Genomic DNA, 21,758 nt, shown 5'->3' with positions numbered 1-21,758 from the left:
TTCATAAAAAGTTGTCAAAATAATTTGGAAAACTAAAATTAGTATATTTCAAAATTAGAAAGATTAAAAAACTATAAATAATATATTTCGAAATTTAGAAAAGTGAACTTTGAATTCAATAATTGAGCTTATTGTACAGGATTCTATATGAGTACATTAACATCATCATAATTGATTAAAAAATTATTAATAATCAAATTATTTAAAAAAAATTAGAAGATGATAATAACAGTGGAAGAAAAAACTTGTAATAGGAAAATATTGTTGAAACCTAATATTGGAATGAGGGATAAATGATGAATATAAAATACCTCGGTATGTGAAAGTTTGGATATTTTATCATTGATGTAATTGATTTCTACATAAGTGTGTGAATCTTGATCATTCAACATGTTTTCTATAATTTTCGACTCCTCTGAATTTAAATCATTTACCCAATCTAAATTAATATTAATGATGATATTATTGTTTTTATTAAAAATAATATTAGACCTTATATATTTATTTCTTCTTCAATGATCTCTCTTCCAACGATTTTCCAATTATGATCACTATTAAGGATTTTTTTTTCCCATGTAGCACACTTTTTCTAAAATATTCCCCGGATAGCATATTGTGCACAATATTTACATCTATAGCACAGTTTTATTTTATGTTGAGAATTCGGTTTTCGGGTAACCGAATTCTAAATTCAATTTTATAATTTTTTTTTTCTCATACCAGTTTGAATTCGGTCCCTGGGACCCGAATTCTGTACTGTTTTTTTTTTTAATGATGGAAAGATAAAGTTTTTTTAAAATAAATATAATTAATTTTTATTTTTGTTATCAATAAAATAAAAATAATTAAATAAATTATTTAATATATAATGTTTAATGTGGTGTTTTATTATTTATTTTTTAATGTTTATTAAATATTTTAAATTAAAAAATTTGTTTGAAGTACAAATTATCTTTTATTTATATATTTATATTTTGATTTGTTTATAAGAATTTTATTGATAAAATATTTATTTTTATACAAAAATAAATAATGTAAAATTTATTGTTAGAATTTATAGTAGGTATTAAGTTTAAGGAAAATGATATATTAACATCCATTTATTGAGAACTTCACTGACAACTTGACGTTTTATTGTCACTTTCTATTTTTTTTTATTTTTTTCAATTTTCACGTTGGTTTTATTTGGAAGCAAGCGAAAAGAGAAAAAACAAAAGGTGGAAATGCAAATTGGAAGGGAAAAAGCAGAAAGTGTGAAAGGATGTGTGAAACCACTGTGCAATATTTTTGCTTACCCATGGCTACATAAGTACTAACCTATGGTATACATTTTGAACATGTGTGGGAGTATATATTGGTGAGTCAAGGAATAAAATTTTTGTAATTTAATTAACAACATATGAATTCATTCCCTATGTGCCAACCCGTGACTTAATAAATGGTAACCCAGGTGCAATGTTTTGCACATGAATTTTTTCTTTCTTCAATAACTTCAATAGTGGCACTTTCATGCCTTGAGTTCATATGATAAAGTTAAATCTTCATACTCATATTCCTTCAAGTGAGTCTAGTTTGCCCCTATTTGTTGTTTGGAAAAGGAAAATAAAGGTGTATATATTTCTTCTTCACTACTAGTGTGCAGTATTTTTGGTTACCCATTGCTACATAAGTGCTAATCTGTGGTATACATTTTGAACATGTGTGAAAGAATGTACAAAACTTATTTCAATCTTCACTCTCGTCATTACCAGTGGGGAGTATATGTTGGTGAGTTAAGGAATAAAATTTTTGTAATTTAATTAACAACATATGAATTCATTCCCTATGTGTCAACCCGTGACTTAATAAATGGTAACCCAAGTGCAATGTTTTGCACATGAACTTCAATAGTGGCACTTTCATGCCTTGAGAAGTGTGACAACTTTGTTCATATTTAGTTTTCTTTTATATGTTTTAACATTGTACTTTAAGATGGTTGAATTTGTTCACTTTATCTAAAGAAGTTGTTGTTCACTATTTAGCAATGAAGCATTTGGAATGATTAAGTTCTTGCATTACTGATATGCGAATTTGTGTCCTATTGTAGAACTGAAGGACACACAAGAAAAACCCTGCACTTTCATGATCTGCATCAAACCACTTAGTTTATGTTGTACTTTGATTTGTCTTCAATAAATATAAACTTCATTCAATTCAATGGCACGTCTTTTCTTATTATCTTTTATTCTTACTTATTTTACATAAACCAAAAACATATAAAAAATTAATTTCATATACAATAATGAAATCGTTTTAAATTATTTTAATTATTTCCTTCATTTCTAAATTAATTTAGACAGATTTACAATGTTTAAAATATACAATTTTTAACAATTATCCAAAATTAAAAGAAGCTTATAATTCCAATTTTTGTTAACACATATTAAAAAAAAAAAATCATACTTCACAAATTATGAAACAAAATTTAAAATTAAATTGAATTTTATATTTTGAAATTACACATAAAATCACTTACTATACAATACAAATTCATTTTTTTTAATTTACAAATTCATAAACACAATAAATCATTCTTTATTTTACTATTTTTTCAAATAACACCTCAAATAACTAATAAAACATTACTAATTCGATTTTTTTTAATTTTTTTTTACTCTTATCTATTTAAAAAAAAATTAATTATATCAATTTTAAAATCAACAAATTCAAAAACAAATAAAATTATTTTTTATTTCTAATAACTAATAACACATTTATAATTCTATTATTTAAAATAATTTATTTAATTATTTCTATTTTATTGATAACAAAAATAAAAATTAATTAGATTTATTTTAAAAAAACTTTATCTTTCCATCATTAAAAAAAAAAAACCAGTACAGAATTTTGGTCTCTGGGGACCGAATTTAAATTGGTATAAGAAAAAAAATTACAAAATTGAATTTAGAATTCGGTTACCCGGAAACCGAATTCTCAACATAAAATAAAACTGTGCTATGCATGCAAATATTGTGCACAGTATGGTATCCAGGTAATATTTTGGAAAAAGTGTGCTACATGGAAAAAAAAAATCCACTATCAAGTAGCTTGTTCCATTTATAAGAGACGTATGACCATTTATTGCAAAATGGTAAAACTATTAATATTTTAAACAATCTTAAAAATAAAATGGCAGTTTAAATATTTTATATTAAAATATTGAGATAATCAAAGATAGCAAAATATTTTTTAAATATTTAGATAATGAAAATTATTAAGATGATAACTCAATATACTAATTTTTAAAATAAATGAATATTTGAATTTTAACTTCTTTACTGTAAGGTGAATTTTCTTCAAAACAATCTTAACTATTAAGATTTACTTATAGATATATTATTTATCACAATACTTCAAAACTTTAAATTCACTTCAATTTAAATTATATACATTTTTATCTTATTTTAAAATTTCAAACACTACATTCTATACCTTATGTAACCTTTTTTTATTAGACATTACAAGTTTAATTTAATTTACAACGTACTTTCTGATTTACAATGGTTGTATATCATATGTTACCTTATTATTCTTTTATTGATGGAACATTTGATAAATTTTTATATTAGTGTCTGTAACATCCCATTTAATTAATAAGCGTAATTAAAAGAAACATATAAATAGTACAACAACGCAGTCCTGGAGTCCTTAACCCCACCCCTACAAAACTAGGCACACCGCGATGTCAACAGAAAATAGTTGAAAAGTCTAACAGATGGAAGTAGAGTGATAAAGCATAAAGCAATACATGGGCCATAGCCCTAAAGAAAAGCCCATTAAGAAATAAGGTCCAGTCCACGTGGACTATGCAGTGGAACCATCACATCCCTGTTGTCCACGGGTGTTCCTCGCATCTGCTCACACCAACAAGTTGATGATCATCGCAAAAGAGAGTACCACACAGCAGAACACACAGCAGAACACACAACAACGAAAGTAGGGTAAGCTAGAGCACAAAAGATTTCATCCATGCAATCAAATATATTTTCACAATCCCATATACACATATCAACTAAGTATGTTATGACTTTCCAAACAATACACCAAGACACGACTCGACTCATCCGGATACCTATAACCTGGTCGGATTCAGCGGATGCTCGCACTTGTGGTGGATACCTCTGCTCACCCCTGAGTTGCTCACCCTTGAGCTATGTGTTACAAGTGTTACAATGAATCAATTTCCCTCACCACAAGGTTAGCCCTTAATGAATTTCAGGCCTCCTGCTACTCTCACCATAGGAGTCAGTCCGCTCTAGGTGAGACTAACTGACTCCTTAGAGTGTCAGGATGCAACCTTACCTTAAATCCTTACCTAGTTATACAGATGGGGCACCACCATGGACACCCACTAACAGGGGCCATGGAATTACGTCCCGACCACTGAAGCGCGACCCTGAAAGTCTCACCTAGAGACTCCAAGGAATTACGCACTGACACGGACTAAACATGCTCAACCAATCGAGAAAGATTCATCATACAAATTTATACATACATATCACATACTAGTTCTTCATAATCCATCTCTTTCATTTTTCCAGTGAATCCATACCAGCTCATCATTCTCAACCAACATAGTGGAATTTCATCTCATGCCAATGCCGTGTCAATTTAATACCAACCACCCCATTCATTTCACATGCGAAGGTTCACGCCCAAAACCATCATTTACAATTCATGAATCACATCACTCATGCATATTTATTTGTCTCATGCATTTAACACAATAATCAACATCTAAGCAAGCATAAACCATTTCAGAATTTCAGAAACAACCACACAATCACACTGCCTCGCCCAGCTCATCGCTCAGGCTGAAGGGTCTCGCTCAGGCGAGCCCCCTCCGCCTAGGCGAGGCTCGAAAAAGGGAAATAGTAGCTCACGCGGGATCTCGCTTAGGCGAGACCCCTCTTGCTTGGGCGAGACGCTCGCTCGCTCAAAAACTGAGTTAGTCGCCTGAGCAACCTCTCGTGTAAAAAGGGTCTGGGTGAGTCCCTGTCCATCTCGCCTAGGCGAGACTGACTCGGTTGGGCGAGATTATCAGGTCTCGCCACTGTTTTCCTGCAACAACCACCCATACCAGTCCAAAACAACATACTCATACGTTCACAACTAACATAACATCACACTAACCACATAACCTCGAAATAACAGCCAAACAACATGGAAAAACGGAATATATGAGTAAGTCATAGCTTCCCTACCTGGAAATGGCTAGCACGAGACCTCGACCCTAAACAGCGGAAAGCGGCAGTTCAAGGAGCAACTTAAGGTGTTAGGAAAGAAACGAGAGAAAGCGGGAAATGAGTTATGCAATTTTCTGATTTCTTTTTCAAATTCTTATAAACAGGTTACAAAAATATATTGTAGTATTGATTTTATTTTAAACTACTTATATAATTTTATTTTATTGTAATTATTATTTTCTAATACATATAAAATTTTGAGCATAAAATAATTACTATATATCTATAATTCTCTATAGTGGTAGGAAGTCACTAAAACCATATGTTATAAATACTTTAATTAATATAATTCTACTAATTGTATTTTTTGTATTATTAATTAGTGTCTCGTTTGAACTGGGAAGTTGGATAACAAATTATTGTTTCTTGCAGTTTTTATGAAATTATAGAATTTTAAAATTTAGAGAAACGAAAATCAAAATCCCAAAAAATATAAAAGCGCTATTAATAAATAAAACATTTTAGTTTTAAAAAATATGATTAGTTAAAAAACATCTATAATTTAGTATTATTATATACTAAATCATGGGTGAGAGAAAACTATATTACTTTGAATTATTATATTTAACTTATATAATTTCATTTTAATTATATTAGCCACTAAAAAATAATTAATAATAAAATTGAAATTTGTTGGATATAGAATAAAGAGAGAACTTGTGAATTAATTATTGGTTGGAATGACATGTTTTAATAAGGTTTTTGAACTGTTTAGGACCTGTGTTAAATTTCACATGCATTATTGGAATGGCCGGTACGAGTATTTTAGTTGCAATGCAATTAAAATTATTTTGATCTTATACGCGGATGTAATCAATTAATGAGATTTTTAATATGTTCAAGACATATAATGACAATTTTGAGCTCACGTTTAACACATTTATAAGAATTTATATATATATATATATAATAAAATGTTTTAGGGTCATTATATTATTAGCTAAAATATTTAAGTGATCTAATTAATTAATTAATTCTATAGTTAAGAGCATATATATGTCATGATATATTAAATATGTAGATGCTACTAACATTTTAATTTGATGAAGGGACCAAATTAAGAATATTGAAATTAAGTAAGTAACTGACAGCAGTTTCTTTCTCTCCCTCTCCATTAAGAGAAAAAAGTCCAGAGGGAACTTTCAGGTGTTTTACAGTTTTACAGTTGGAATACTAGGTACCATCTTTCTCCATTTATTGTTTCCAATCCAATCATAAGGTACGCTTCCACATTAAATTCTTTGAAGCATCGGGAACTGCTTAATTTATTATCTGTCAAATTTATTGCTCTTTAATGTTTTCATAAACCAACAATTACATGAAAAGGAAAATATAAAGTGAATATTATTTTTATAATAGTATGTCCTCTTGTACTCTATCTATTGTTTTGACAAAGTTATATAGATCCCACAAAACCAATGAGTGTTAGTTTCTTCTATTGTCTTTGTCTCTTGTCTAAGGAAGATGACTACATTTAGTTTTTTAGTGGTCTTTGGTAGGGTGACAAAACAGGTTCAGCCCAACGGGTCAGTCCGTCAGTCCGTGTTAAAAAGGACGGGTTGGGTTAAAGATTTCAACTTGTCAGTCCGTTCTGGTTTGTTTTGTGCAGTCCGTCAAGTTGACGGACCATCCGTCCTAACCTGTTGACCCGTTTTAAAAAAATAAAATAAAATAAAAATAATTAAAAAGATTAAATTTTTATATTAAATTTTTTAAATGTATATATATATATATATATATAAAATAGTATTGTAATTTAAATCATTAACACCTACAAATTAAATTTCAATTATTAGTTATAATTGAATAATTTAATATATAAATTTAATAATTATTTTAATTTATCTAATTAAAAACATTAACTAATAAATTAAAAGTTTAAAAAATATTTATTTAATTAAATATACCTTTAGTAATAATAATTTATATGTATATATAAAACAATTTAAAAAATAAAAAATTTGAAAACAAATTAAAAAACTTTCAAAAAAGAAAAAAAGAAAAAAAAGTAAACGATCCAGCCCGACCTAGCCCGATAGCCCGTCCTATACGAAATAAGTTGTGATTATTAATCCATTTCTCTCATCTCATTTTTGACGGGCCACGTATAGGATGGATCAGATTGGTCCATTTTGCCACCCCTAATCTTTAGTCTTTGATCTTAGTTGTCACTAACGGGAGTAACTCCAAGGATGATGAGGGTCATATTATATCAATAATTTATTCACCAAAAGATAATCTATTTAAGAAAAAAACTCATCTTCTTATGTTCAAGTGATTAAGAAGGGTCTAATAATGATTTAAATTTTATATTGTCTATAATCTCCATTTAATTATGCTAAGTGTTGGTGAGTTTATCGACATGTGGGTCGAGAGAGTACAATATCGTTGAAAATGTATTTATGTTGAGAGACTTTGAGGTTGAAAAGTCGAGAAATCGAGATGCCAATGTACCGAATGATCAAATAACCATGTATTCAATTTAATTAGTTTTCATGCAAAAATATGTAATAAAATACTATAATTTTTTCATTTCTCATACACATATATTGTTTGTAGGGATGATCTCACTAAAAGTAAAATGAAATACTAAATTAAAACATAACTATAAAAATTTAAAATTTTGTTTGCTTCAGCGTAATTTATCAATATTTTCTGTGTGTATAATGATAAGAAAATTTCATCATCACAATTACAAAGGTGAATGAGAAAAATATATTTAAACTTTAAATATATTAAAATAATATTCGTAATATTAATCATTGTATTATACTTTAGAAGTTAGAATTCCTGTCAACGATTAAAAGAATTATCAAAAAATTTAAAAAAACATAATTACTTTTTATCTAAACTCCTAAATAATATAAAATAATATAACATTATTTTTCAACTCCTAAACAATCTAAAATAATATAAAATTATTGAAGTAAGGGAACATTATTCAAATTTCTGAGTGAGCATACTTTACCACTATTGTGTGATATACAAAAATAAGGGTTTAATTTTTTTAACTAAAATATATGAGAGATAATTTTTTAACTAAAATATATGATAGAGAATTTTTTTAAGTACATAGATTTTATATTTACTTAGGATAAACAGATTTTGTTTTAATTTTTAACAATTTATTTTAAAGAGTATTTAATCCAATTAAGAAACAAAAATAAAAACAAAAGGATAAAATATATAAAACATTAATTACAGTTTCTATAAGATATCATGTTGTTGAAGGATTAAAAATTAACTATCAACAAGGATTAGTTTGTTAAAATATTTTTATTTAATATAATCATTTGAATATATATACAATTTGTTACACTGATCTTCATCTCCAACAAAATCATATATATAATTTGGTACAAATATTTAATAATTTTTCTTAGTTGAGAAGTCACCATGGAATGAATCCAAATGAACCAAACCTCTTCAACAAGTCACAGAGTTTAAAAGGCAGCATAGGATAGTCTTCCAACAGTCTTGTTTTCTGTACCTAATCCACCATCCAAACCTCTCGCTCAGTACCCAACATCACCAAAATCGTTCTCACAGAATCTAGAGAGAAAGAGAGAAACGGTTGAATTAAATTGAAGATGAAGATCACTGTCATGACTGCTGATGAGCAAATTCTCACGTTGGATGTGGATCCCCACGAATCTGTACTCATAAAAGATCCTTCTTTTTTGTTTTTATCTTCATCTTTCTCTTTTCACATCACTGTTTCTCATTCCCTTTTCCTTTTGGGTAGGTGGAGAACGTCAAAGCATTGCTCGAGGTTGAGGTGAGTTTTTTTGTTCTTCACTACCCATTACTTTTTTACCTTAAAAAACCATTTTTTATTTTTGTTTTGAAAAGAGTTAACTTTATTCCAATTTTCTTTCTTGTGAATGTTGGCGAGGGTATTTGGGAAACACCGTTTTTCATTGAAATTATTATGGCTTCTGGGTTTTTCATTATTTGACAATCCAGAAACAAGGCCCATGTGAGAGTCGTGGTCGATTCATGTTTTTTTTTTGAACAATTGGTGATGTTGGATCTTGTTTGATTTTTAATTTGTGTGGCCTTTTTTTTATTGTGTTTTGGGTGTGGTGTTTCTGTGATTGGATTTCTTATCGTCTTTGTTTGATGCTAAACTTGTGTATATGAGAAGACTAGTGTGCCTCTTCAACAACAACAGCTTCTGTTCAATGGGAAGGAGATGAGGAATTCTGAGAAGTTGAGTGCCCTTGGTGTTAAGGATGATGATTTGCTGATGATGGTGTCAGGTGCTGCGGCCGGCTCCGCCGCTTCTAGGTATGACCTTTCAAATTTGTTAAATTGCACTGTTATGAGATAATCTGGGGATTATCACATGATAGAAGTTTAGAATTTGAAGAACTGTGAAATTCTTTGTGCCTTGGCTATGATTGTGTACTCAAGTTGGTTTGATAATTTGATATTTCACTGTTATATAGTTTGTTTGTAGAGTCTGACAATTTTTGTTCTGTGATAGGACAAAATTTAGGTTGTAGCCAGCTTACTCTGTGCTCCATCCATTTTTACTAGAGTCTAATCACGTCTCTGCCCTAACATTTTATTCACCGATGTGTTGTTGCAAAAATGAAACTAAATCGAGTGCCATTTGTAAAAGGAAGGTTTTATGGATAAACGTAAGTAAGAAAAAGAAGTGATAATATTGCAAATGAGGTAGTGGAAGTGTGGAAGATCACTAGTGGGCATACCACTTGAAAGCAGACTTACTAGTCTTTGAGATCAGACACAATTTCTACAATTTGATGCATTTCTCTCATTTGCTCACTATTCTTGTGGTATGGATAATTAATGTGAAGATAGTAAAAAAATGAAGAGATAAGCCATTCCATGTTTTTGTGGACCAGCAAAAGAGATAAGTCATTCCATGCTATAGAATTGTTGGGTTATCAACATATGATGCATCCTGCTTGACTTTTACTGTTATATATTCTATGTGAATTTTTGTTTAATTGAAATATAATGTACCAATATCTTAAAATACTTATTGTAATAAATTTAAATTATTTCAGTGGGTCTACAAATGATTTGAGTTTGAATACCGATGGTTCCGCTGTTAATCCTGGTGCTTTCCAGCAGCACATAAGACGAGATTCTAATTTGATGGGTCAGCTCTTTCAGGTAAGTTATGTTTTGTTTTATCACTTATTAATCACATTCTTTATTTATCAAGATCTGGTGTATGTACACCATATGCCATTTTCACTCGTAATAAAATACAATTTTTGAACTTTCCTGTCAATTAGCTGTTTACATGTAAATTTGTTTAACTATTTCGTATTTTGGTTCTTTTCTTTTGTGATTGGATTTATTATAACCTTTATAATGGAAAATACAGAGTGATCCAGAGTTGGCACAAGCTATTTTAGGGAATGATCTGAATAGATTGCAAGAAGTTTTGCGATTGCGTCATCGCCAAAGAGATGAATTAAAGCGTCAGAAAGAAGAAGAACTTGTAAGTAGGCTGTATGATCATTATTGTTTCTTTACATGTCAAGAGTTGAAGCTCAGTTGTCTCATGATGCGCTGCTTTAATCCTTTGTAGTCATTCAATTTTATTCCTTGTGACTTTACCGTCTGTCTCTATGTTAGAATATTTTGCTCCTAAAATTTATTTGACTTACTTTTGGCAGGCTCTTCTTTATGCTGATCCTTTTGATGTTGAAGCACAAAAGAAGATTGAAGCTGCCATCCGCCAGGTTAGTATTTTTTTTAATTAGAGATAAAACAACTCAAGTGTATGGTAGATTGACTTTTGACGCATGCATTCACTATACCAATACAACATCAATTTCCAATTGTGTTTGGAATTTTCCATCCAGGCACTGCCATGTACTGTATGTTTCAATTTATTTATGCATTTGGTTTAGCTTAAAATTGGAAAAATAGTATGTTCTTTTAAAGAAGCTCTCTCAGGAAGCTGCAAAATTATTTTCTCGAAATAAACTAATTCAAGTCTACTCTAACCATATGCTTGTTTTAAGACAAGTGGGGTGGAAAGACTTGTACTGAAATAAACTAATTCAAGTCTACAGTAACCATATGCTTGTTTTGAGAAAAGTGGGATGGAAAGACCTATAGTGGGTGAGAATAAAATAAACCGAGTATTTCCCTGGTTTTGTTTAACACTGCAACTTTGAAGGAAATAACTAATGCAGCTGGAACCTATTGGGGCCATTGTTTAATGGAGATGAGACTTTCATACGGCATTGAGAAAGAAATAATGTGAAGAAGACCAATTTGCCCCACCTTTGCATCCCTTTTCACTTTATGTTTCTCCATTTTTTTTTCCTTCTTGCTTCCTCTGCTTCCTGCCTTCTTTTCCATTCTTTCTTCACCTGGTTTCTCTACGACTTTACCTACAGCCCTCCTCCTACCACCATATATCTTGCAACTCTTCCCTTTGAACTTCTTTCTACACCAGTGCTTGCTCCAATTGCTTCACCACCTTCTCCTCCCAACATATCTTATTATATTGATACTATAGCACTTTTTCTTTTTATATAAGGGTAAACATATCTTTTTATATAATTTCTTTGTCTTGTGAATCTTTAACTAGCCAGTTTGTTTATGATAATATCTTGGCTAAAGACTGACATTACCTTTTCAAATTAAATTTGTGCTTGTTTATGCTTGTGTGCAGTTGACAGATATTTAGTCATTTTCAGTTTCTATTAGATTATCATGTTATGTGCAATCTATTACTTGTCTGCTAAAGCATTGTTTGTAATCATTGATTGTATTGGACACCTCTCTTCCTGATTAATATTATCATGTTTGTTCTGTTCAATCTTTCAGAAAGGGATTGATGAAAATTGGGCAGCTGCTTTAGAACATAACCCCGAAGCTTTTGCTAGAGTGGTATGTATGATTGTTTTGCAGTTGTATTTCAATGCTAGAAGCTTTTTTTGTTTATTATAATTTCATAATAATGCTCAAGTTTTTATGGATTATTTCAGGTCATGTTGTATGTTGATATGGAGGTTAATGGTGTCCCATTGAAGGTGAGTGATTTGTAACAATTAGTATTTTTGTTTTTCAACTTTCAGTTCAAACTACACAGAATATAATATGTTTTCTTTTTTGGTTGTTGATTTCAATTTCAATTGTTAATTGATATATGAAATGGAACATGCATTAATTAGATTCTCACTTTGTTTCAGGCATTTGTTGATAGTGGAGCTCAGTCTACCATTATATCAAAAAGCTGTGCTGAGCGTTGTGGGTATGAGAAATTGGTTTGACTTAAATTTGCTTCCAAGACATTTATGATACCATATAATGATTGAATTTATTAGTAGCTCAACTGCTTGCCTATGAATTTACTCATACATATCTTGATAGATGTGCTATTGAGGAAGTAAAGTTCATCTTAATTGCTTGTGAAGATTATACATTCTTGAATGGTATGAATATTTGTATGAATATTTCCACAAATATTCATAGGTATATGTACATTATTTTATTTGTAAGTAAATCCTAAGTAAAAAGTACAGTTCAGATATATTCCCTTTGGTCAGGTTTTCTTTTCAGCATACATAAATCAGGTAGTTTGAATGGACTGATATTAGAAAAGAATGGAAAAATAGAACTAGAATTTTATTTTTCTCATTGATGCCAATCCCGTACCATTGTAGTAGGGACAGAGTCAAGGAATAGAAAGAACTTCAGTACTCACACTATACCACTCTCCACAGACCTTTTTTCTGGTTCCCCGAAAAAAGTTGCTCCTCCTACTCTCCTAGAACAGTTTATAATAGTCAGTTACAGCTGTTCAAATAGAGCTGTACTAACTACCTTACCTTTTCCTTCTCTTGTACACTATACTGAACCTATCATAGTTAGGAAAAAAAAGGAAAATAGAAAGAGGGCAGGATTGTAAGGAATATTATGTATTGTCATATGTGTTCTGCATACAGAGCAGAAGAGCCTGAGTATGATTTTACAGTTTGATGTTAAGCTAGTGAATTAAACTACAACAACAACAAAAACTGGCTTTAGGTGGAAGTCACTGAATGAGTTTGAGGAAGACTAGTTTTGCTTAAATATGGCAGTAGATGCTCAAATATGGAAGAGAGAAGTTTTGTTGTTATGGTTTTGTGCATTATGAGTCTCAACAAACTCTTCTTGTATGCATCTTGGACTTCCTATTTTCTGATGTAATTTCAAGTTCCTATAAAATTGCATTCTTTTTGAAGGATTTCTCTCTCGCTCTGTTTTGATATTGAAATGAATGACATGTTCTCATGTACTTATTCATAAGTTGCCGGATTGAAGATGTGATTTGTTTTTTTTACTGGTCATGTTTCCAGATTGCTGAGACTTTTAGATCAGCGATACAGAGGGATTGCTCATGGAGTTGGCCAGTCAGAAATATTGGGTCGTATACATGTAGCCCCAATCAAGGTATTAACAGATCTTGTGGATAATTTTGTTGATCAAGTTATGGGTATCTTATTGCATACTGACCTGTATTGGTAGATAATGATTATATATTTTCTCTTGTTTACGTGGATATCTAATTTTGAGATTAATTACATTTTGGTATTGTATTTTTTGATTAGGTAGCAAATTTAACTGAAATTTAGAGCTATTATTGTTTTTACTCCAACCTTTTTATCTTGTGAATGTATTTTCTTTAGATTGGGAGTATATTTTACCCATGCTCATTCTTGGTGCTGGACTCTCCCAATATGGAGTTTCTCTTTGGACTGGATATGCTCCGAAAACACCAGGTACCATTCTCAGTTGCTCTCTCTGATATCATTGCCTTCAGTTGTTACTCTAAGCTGCTATTCTTATAGCTGTGGATCTTGTCTGCAGTGTATAATTGACTTGAAAGAAAGTGTTTTGCGAGTTGGTGGAGGAGAAGTTTCTGTGCCATTTTTGCAAGGTTAGTTTCCTAATGTGCTAATTTTAAAATTGACTACTCTTTATTCTCATGCGTTTGCACAGTTATCTTCTCAATTCACTCCTTCACAGATTATATATAAATATATGTATTGACCATATTGGTTGTCATGTTCAGAGAAAGACATACCATCTCGGTTTTTGGACGAGGAGAAGTATGCTAAGGAAGCTTCTGGCTCTGGTGGCCCAGTAAGTATACTTTTGATCATAAGCTTTTCTTTAAGCAGCCAAGTTAAAACTGTCATGCTTTTACTGCTTTTAGATATCTAAGGCTGTCATTACTCTTAATCTTTTGGTAATTATGTTATAATATGATATGAAGGATGAAAATTACCCTCGGCTGTGTATTTTTGACACATTTTATATATCTTCTGGTTTCTAGGCCAAGGTGTTAAGTAGTATACTTTTTTTTTTTCCTGCAATTAAAAGGAATAAGAGCAAAAGGTGTAAACAATCATAGATAGTCATAAGTTATTGTGTCTTTTCTTGACTGCTTTGTCATTTTGTTTTGATGAAGACAATGACAGTTTTTTGTGTGATGTTTGTTGTGCACTCAGATTACATCAGGGAGCAATAATCCATCAACTGGAGGCCACCCTTCTGGTTAGTTCTGGAGATTCTGTAAAATCCTACATTTGGAGAAATCATTTTATACATTTAGAGCTTAAAATATGCAAAAAATTTCACTTTTGTATTTTTCCTGTTTCTGGGGTTCAATTGGTTAGTTTTCTATGAAGTTTTCACCCAAAATAAGCTCTTTAGGTTTGCAAACACTTTACTTTTATGAAATTTGATGAGGTAGTAATTTGTTTTTCAGTTGTCCATAAAATTATGTTCCTTTTACTTCCCATATCAAAATTCACATTTCCAAAGTAATCAATTGGGCCAAAGTCAATAACATAATCATTTTATTTCTACTTATTTTTCAGGAGGAGCTTCTAGTGACAGAGCTAAGGTATGCTTTCAAGTTTCAATATTTCAGTTTTTGTACTTTGCCCTTTTTAACCTGTGTGCTTGACTGTGTATGAATAAATTTCAATTAAACCCTCTAAATGGTTCCCTTTGGATTAATCAGTCATTCAATCAGTTTTTAATTTCATATATTTATCCTTATTGGTATGTGCTGTATTTTTAAAGAAATATATGAAGAAGGAAATTGTGTATCTTTGATTATATAGGAATTATTACAAGAGGTCTATTATATAATACATAGAGGTAAACCCTAAAAGTCATAAGGAAATGGGTTAAAACATGAGCATAAGCTAACATCTCTGATATGATTATAGGATTCTGAATTTGAAGCCAAAGTTGCAAAGCTTGTTGAGTTGGGATTTGAAAGAAATGCAGTTGTAGAAGCTCTTCAGATATTCAATGGCAATGAGGAACAGGCTGCTGGCTTTCTTTTCGGGGGCTAGAGAGAACATTTTCTTTGGAAATTGATTGATTTCTTACTTTAAACAATTTTTACTTGTTCAATTCAATTATAATTTCTAAAATCAAAATTGTAGACTTTATGACATTTATTGTGAAATTGTTCAGAGAATGTTTCTATTTAATTGGAAAACCGTGTTATTGTCAGTTAATGTGTTATATAACCTTTATCGTGGGTATGGATAACAAATTTTAGAATATATATATATATATATATATATATATATATATTTTATTTCAATTTGTTTAGTTATTAAATGTTTGTTTGAATAAATTAATTAAAAAAATCGGTTAATGATGTCTTTCAATAAAGTTTATTTTGTGACCAAATTTTTCAAGATTTAATATAGTTAAAATTGATAATAATTGTTTTGATTAATATTAATCAAAATTACGTTTTTTAAATCATTGATTAGAATATCTTTCAGTGATTTATTTTATTGTTGTTAGGTACAAAATTTACTATAAAAGAAATTAACAATTTTCTGGTTAAAGAAGGTTGAACATTTTTCTAATTAACATTAAAAAATTTAGTATGAAAAATCTTACAAACATTTTGTTTAAATAGAGCTAAAATAAAATATAAAGTATTTTAAAGTCAAATAATCTTATCTTATGAAATTAAATATAAGATATTGTCTAGCCTATGTACTCCCTCTCCATAAAATGAGTAGGAAAAAAAAATGAGTGTACCTTTTACGTTGAGGCTTTAACCATGGTTACCTTAATCTTTCTTGAAACGGTTTCATAATATCTCTCTAAGTTAAAAATGAAATGTGGGTGGATTTTGATTAAATCCAAGAAATTGTTGGGTGTGATGTGAGAGTCTATTTTGTTAAGGCGTTTAATTATTTTTTTAGAAAACTTGAAATAATACGTATACGTTGTAAGAAACTTAAAATGAAATTGAATTTTTGGTATTTTATTAAATGAATTGGATTATTTAAAATTAAATCATTTTAAATTTTAATTAAAAAATAAGAATTTAAAATTTTCATATTTTTAAATTTCATATTTTTATCTTCATAGTTCGAGCTGATCCAGTTTGAGTAGATTTTGTTTGACTTAAAATGAGATTTAATCTACTTTATTTGACATGATCACAACCTAATGTCTTGACCCAATTCAAACCCAACTCACTTGGTCAATTTAAGAATATTTGAGTGAGACCAAAACAAATCGAAACAGGTTTATTTTTCATAACAATATTGTTTTTCCTAGTACCTTTGGATGTCGATGTCAACTCTAAACACAGAGAGCGAAGGATCGAGGAAATGATTGAAACAGGAGGCATTTTGTTTTTGGCTTTTCAATTTTTTTATGTCTTGAATTTTTCTCCATTCTATTCGGCATCATTTAATATTTAGTTTTTTATTTCATAATAAATAGCGGAAGAAAAGGTGGGAGATGGAGCAGAATCAAAGATAGAAGAAGAAGAATAAGAATTTGAGGCTAACATTGCTGGTTCCCAAACAAATAAAATATATTTTTGAAGAAATAAAAATAAAAAAGTAAAAAGAATAAATAGAAATTAACAAAAAAAAGTAATAGAAATAAAAGAATAATAAAGTTTGTAAAAAAGAAAAATGAAAAGTTTAAAGAAAAAAAGTAAATGTTTGTGTTAATTAGAAATAGAAATAGAAATAGAAATAATAATAACAATAATAAAAGTACAATTTTTATTTCTAAACAAACCCTTATTTTCTTCTTTTCTTCACTCAAAAAATTCTTCCTATACAAAACTGTGACGTGTTGGTTTTTTGTTCCACACTACTCACATATTTTTTCTCTAACATCCGTGGGACCCACACTCACTTCAATTTCTTTTTTCTCTCGCACATACCCGTTGGACCCACACTCCATTGACCCATTTGCATCACCTCATCCTTTTTCTCTTTCACAAACCTCATACAAAATCACTAACGTCCACACCACACTCACAGTACACACTCTCTTTTTCACTCTCACGAAACACATTCACTCAAACTCACATTACTACACACATCACGTACCCACACTCCTCCCTCATCACACTATTCTCGCACCACGCACACCCCTCACTAAAACCCGCGCACCACATACTTAATTCACCCACGTGCTCCTTCGTTTAGATCATTCTGGAACATTCTTTCCAACCCACGCATACACTTATTAAACGCTGTAACAGACATAACAGAAAAGGTTTTTCCATTCGCTTCCAAAGACTATAAAAGAGACCGAACGAAGATGATTTGGGGGCGGAAAGAAAAGAACCAGACAAAGAAGGAAGGGAGTTGGGAGATTGGTCGAGGTTCTTGGAGTTCTTGTAGATTTCCGGGAGGAAAGGAGAGAAAGAATCAAGAAACCGAAGAAAGGCAGAGGGAAGAGGAGAAATGATCGAGAATCACGGCAACGGAGGTTCTCATCCTTAACTTTTTTAATTTAACTTCGCCATAGAATGAATGTTTGTTGCACTTGTTCCGTTTCTGTCATTGAGATAATATTGCAATTGCTTTGTTTCAATTTCGTTGATGTTGTGTTGTGATGGTTACTGGATTCACTCCGAATCATTCGTTTGTCCACGTTAATGTGATCTGTAATGGTAATATTGATCTGTAGATGTTTGGGAAGGCACCAAAGAAAGAGATAACCTGCGTGAGAGTCCTTTTGGATCAGGTGGTAGTTGAGATGGAAGTCGTGAGTACGTAAGAGTTAGGGTTCGGGTAATAGTTGAATAGTTTAGATTCCAGTTTTTGAGTTTTTTTTTGGAAGAGATAAGAAAGTAGATAGGAAAAGTATTACAAGTAATAATGATTAGTAGAAAAAAAAAAAGGAAGGAAGATTTGTAAAGGAAGAAAAAACAAAGGAAAAGTCCTCTCAGTTTAATTTTCCTTGTTCATTGTGCAAATTCCATATGAGTATATTTTTAGCCATCCCACAAAAAAATTGAGTTGTCCCTTGTTATTCGAACTGCTGATGAATTATTTGTCTCTCTTTTGATGGTTTGGTGGGGCAAAGTGCAACGATTTCGGTTTATAATATGACTTCATATTTATTCATTTTCTAAATGAGTTGGGTGTGCTCTCTACACGTGGTTGACAATTTTTGTCAATTTATGAAATATTTTTTTATGACTATATCTAAGTTGTCCTTTATAAATGGTTGTAGTATGATTTTTTTTATCCGCTGAGGGATCGAATGTTGGTTTTTGAGCCTTTTATTGAAGTTATGAAATTTAAATTTATTTTTCTATCTAATTTAATTTTGAGTTGGGCTTGTGCTTCAAATTTTGATATCTTATAGTGGTGAGAAAGCCCAAATGGATTGGGATATGTGGGTATCGTAAATTGAATTGACTGAGCATGAATCATGATTCCATTCTGAGTAAATTTTGCGCACACATATGTCAAACTTATCCCTTTAAAATGTTTCATGAAGCTCTTTCAATTGATCACGGGTAACAATTGTGTCTCCAATTGGTAAGGCTCCACCTTGTTGTGTTATATAGATTGGAGGAGTTCATCCCTTCACTTTCTCTGAGATGTTGCTTGCAAGATGAAACTTTTCAATTATCGAATGAAACAATGATGGTTTTTGAGCCTTATTTTTTTGGGCAATTAAAGGATTACAATTGGGCTTTATATTGAATTTATGGGTATCAAAAATTATAGTTTGACTTCATATGCAATTGAGAGTGAGACTTGAACTTTGAAAGCACTATAACTTGAGTGTGAGATACACCCTAAATGGAACTTACAAATAGCGCTTTGATTTTTTGGGTTCACAGTGCAAGTTCCATAAGGGTATATTTTGAGTTGTCCCACATGGAATTCTTAAATTGCACTTTAATTTTCCTTGTTCATTGTGCAAATTCCGTATGGGTATATTTTTAGCCGTCCCACCAAAACTAGAATTATCAAGGTTAACCTTGGCTTACTTTGTTCATAACAAAAAAAAAAATTGAGTTGTCCCTTGTTATTCGAACTGCTGATGAATTATTTGTCTCTCTTTTGATGGTTTGGTGGGGCAAAGTGCAACGATTTCGGTTTATAATATGACTTCATATTTATTCATTTTCTAAATGAGTTGGGTGTGCTCTCTACACGTGGTTGACAATTTTTGTCAATTTATGAAATATTTTTTTATGACTATATCTAAGTTGTCCTTTATAAATGGTTGTAGTATGATTTTTTTTATCCGCTGAGGGATCGAATGTTGGTTTTTGAGCCTTTTATTGAAGTTATGAAATTTAAATTTATTTTTCTATCTAATTTAATTTTGAGTTGGGTTGTGCTTCAAATTTTGATATCTTATAGTGGTGAGAAAGCCCAAATGGATTGGGATATGTGGGTATCGTAAATTGAATTGACTGAGCATGAATCATGATTCCATTCTGAGTAAATTTTGCGCACACATATGTCAAACTTATCCCTTTAAAATGTTTCATGAAGCTCTTTCAATTGATCACGGGTAACAATTGTGTCTCCAATTGGTAAGGCTCCACCTTGTTGTGTTATATAGATTGGAGGAGTTTATCCCTTCACTTTCTCTGAGATGTTGCTTGCAAGATGAAACTTTTCAATTATCGAATGAAACAATGATGGTTTTTGAGCCTTATTTTTTTGTGCAATTAAAGGATTACAATTGGGCTTTATATTGAATTTATGGGTATCAAAAATTATAGTTTGACTTCATATGCAATTGAGAGTGAGACTTGAACTTTGAAAGCACTATAACTTGAGTGTGAGATACACCCTAAATGGAACTTACAAATAGCGCTTTGATTTTTTGGGTTCACAGTGCAAGTTCCATAAGGGTATATTTTGAGTTGTCCCACATGGAATTCTTAAATTGCACTTTAATTTTCCTTGTTCATTGTGCAAATTCCGTATGGGTATATTTTTAGCCGTCCCACCAAAACTAGAATTATCAAGGTTAACCTTGGCTTACTTTGTTCATAACAAAAAAAAAATTGAGTTGTCCCTTGTTATTCGAACTGCTGATGAATTATTTGTCTCTCTTTTGATGGTTTGGTGGGGCAAAGTGCAACGATTTCGGTTTATAATATGACTTCATATTTATTCATTTTCTAAATGAGTTGGGTGTGCTCTCTACACGTGGTTGACAATTTTTGTCAATTTATGAAATATTTTTTTATGACTATATCTAAGTTGTCCTTTATAAATGGTTGTAGTATGATTTTTTTTATCCGCTGAGGGATCGAATGTTGGTTTTTGAGCCTTTTATTGAAGTTATGAAATTTAAATTTATTTTTCTATCTAATTTAATTTTGAGTTGGGCTTGTGCTTCAAATTTTGATATCTTATAGTGGTGAGAAAGCCCAAATGGATTGGGATATGTGGGTATCGTAAATTGAATTGACTGAGCATGAATCATGATTCCATTCTGAGTAAATTTTGCGCACACATATGTCAAACTTATCCCTTTAAAATGTTTCATGAAGCTCTTTCAATTGATCACGGGTAACAATTGTGTCTCCAATTGGTAAGGCTCCACCTTGTTGTGTTATATAGATTGGAGGAGTTTATCCCTTCACTTTCTCTGAGATGTTGCTTGCAAGATGAAACTTTTCAATTATCGAATGAAACAATGATGGTTTTTGAGCCTTATTTTTGTGTGCAATTAAAGGATTACAATTGGGCTTTATATTGAATTTATGGGTATCAAAAATTATAGTTTGACTTCATATGCAATTGAGAGTGAGACTTGAACTTTGAAAGCACTATAACTTGAGTGTGAGATACACCCTAAATGGAACTTACAAATAGCGCTTTGATTTTTTGGGTTCACAGTGCAAGTTCCATAAGGGTATATTTTGAGTTGTCCCACATGGAATTCTTAAATTGCACTTTAATTTTCCTTGTTCATTGTGCAAATTTCGTATGGGTATATTTTTAGCCGTCCCACCAAAACTAGAATTATCAAGGTTAACCTTGGCTTACTTTGTTCATAACAAAAAAAAAAAATTGAGTTGTCCCTTGTTATTCGAACTGCTGATGAATTATTTGTCTCTCTTTTGATGGTTTGGTGGGGCAAAGTGCAACGATTTCGGTTTATAATATGACTTCATATTTATTCATTTTCTAAATGAGTTGGGTGTGCTCT

General features: G+C 30.8%; 1 protein-coding gene across 1 annotated transcript; it reads left to right on the top strand.

Moving 5' to 3' along the window:
- The first annotated feature begins 8,683 nt into the window (after positions 1–8,683).
- Positions 8,684–15,800, top strand: DDI1 (ubiquitin family protein). The gene is made up of 16 exons (XM_028077727.2): positions 8,684–8,941; positions 9,031–9,063; positions 9,433–9,575; positions 10,325–10,433; positions 10,651–10,767; positions 10,946–11,011; positions 12,111–12,173; positions 12,272–12,316; positions 12,476–12,537; positions 13,625–13,718; positions 13,955–14,047; positions 14,136–14,205; positions 14,341–14,411; positions 14,780–14,825; positions 15,152–15,177; positions 15,509–15,800. The coding sequence occupies exons 1-16, from the start codon at positions 8,876–8,878 to the stop codon at positions 15,635–15,637; spliced, it is 1,233 nt and encodes a 410-aa protein (XP_027933528.1). The 5' UTR covers positions 8,684–8,875; the 3' UTR covers positions 15,638–15,800.
- The last annotated feature ends 5,958 nt before the right edge of the window (positions 15,801–21,758 follow it).

This window comes from Vigna unguiculata, chromosome 6 (genome assembly GCF_037176805.1).
Source record: "Vigna unguiculata cultivar grain cowpea cultivar isolate G323 ecotype 2 chromosome 6, ASM3717680v1, whole genome shotgun sequence".
NCBI classification, from domain to species: Eukaryota; Viridiplantae; Streptophyta; class Magnoliopsida; order Fabales; family Fabaceae; genus Vigna; species Vigna unguiculata.
The sequence above is the reverse complement of the archived record's forward strand: the minus strand, read 5'-3'. Positions and strand labels throughout refer to the sequence as shown.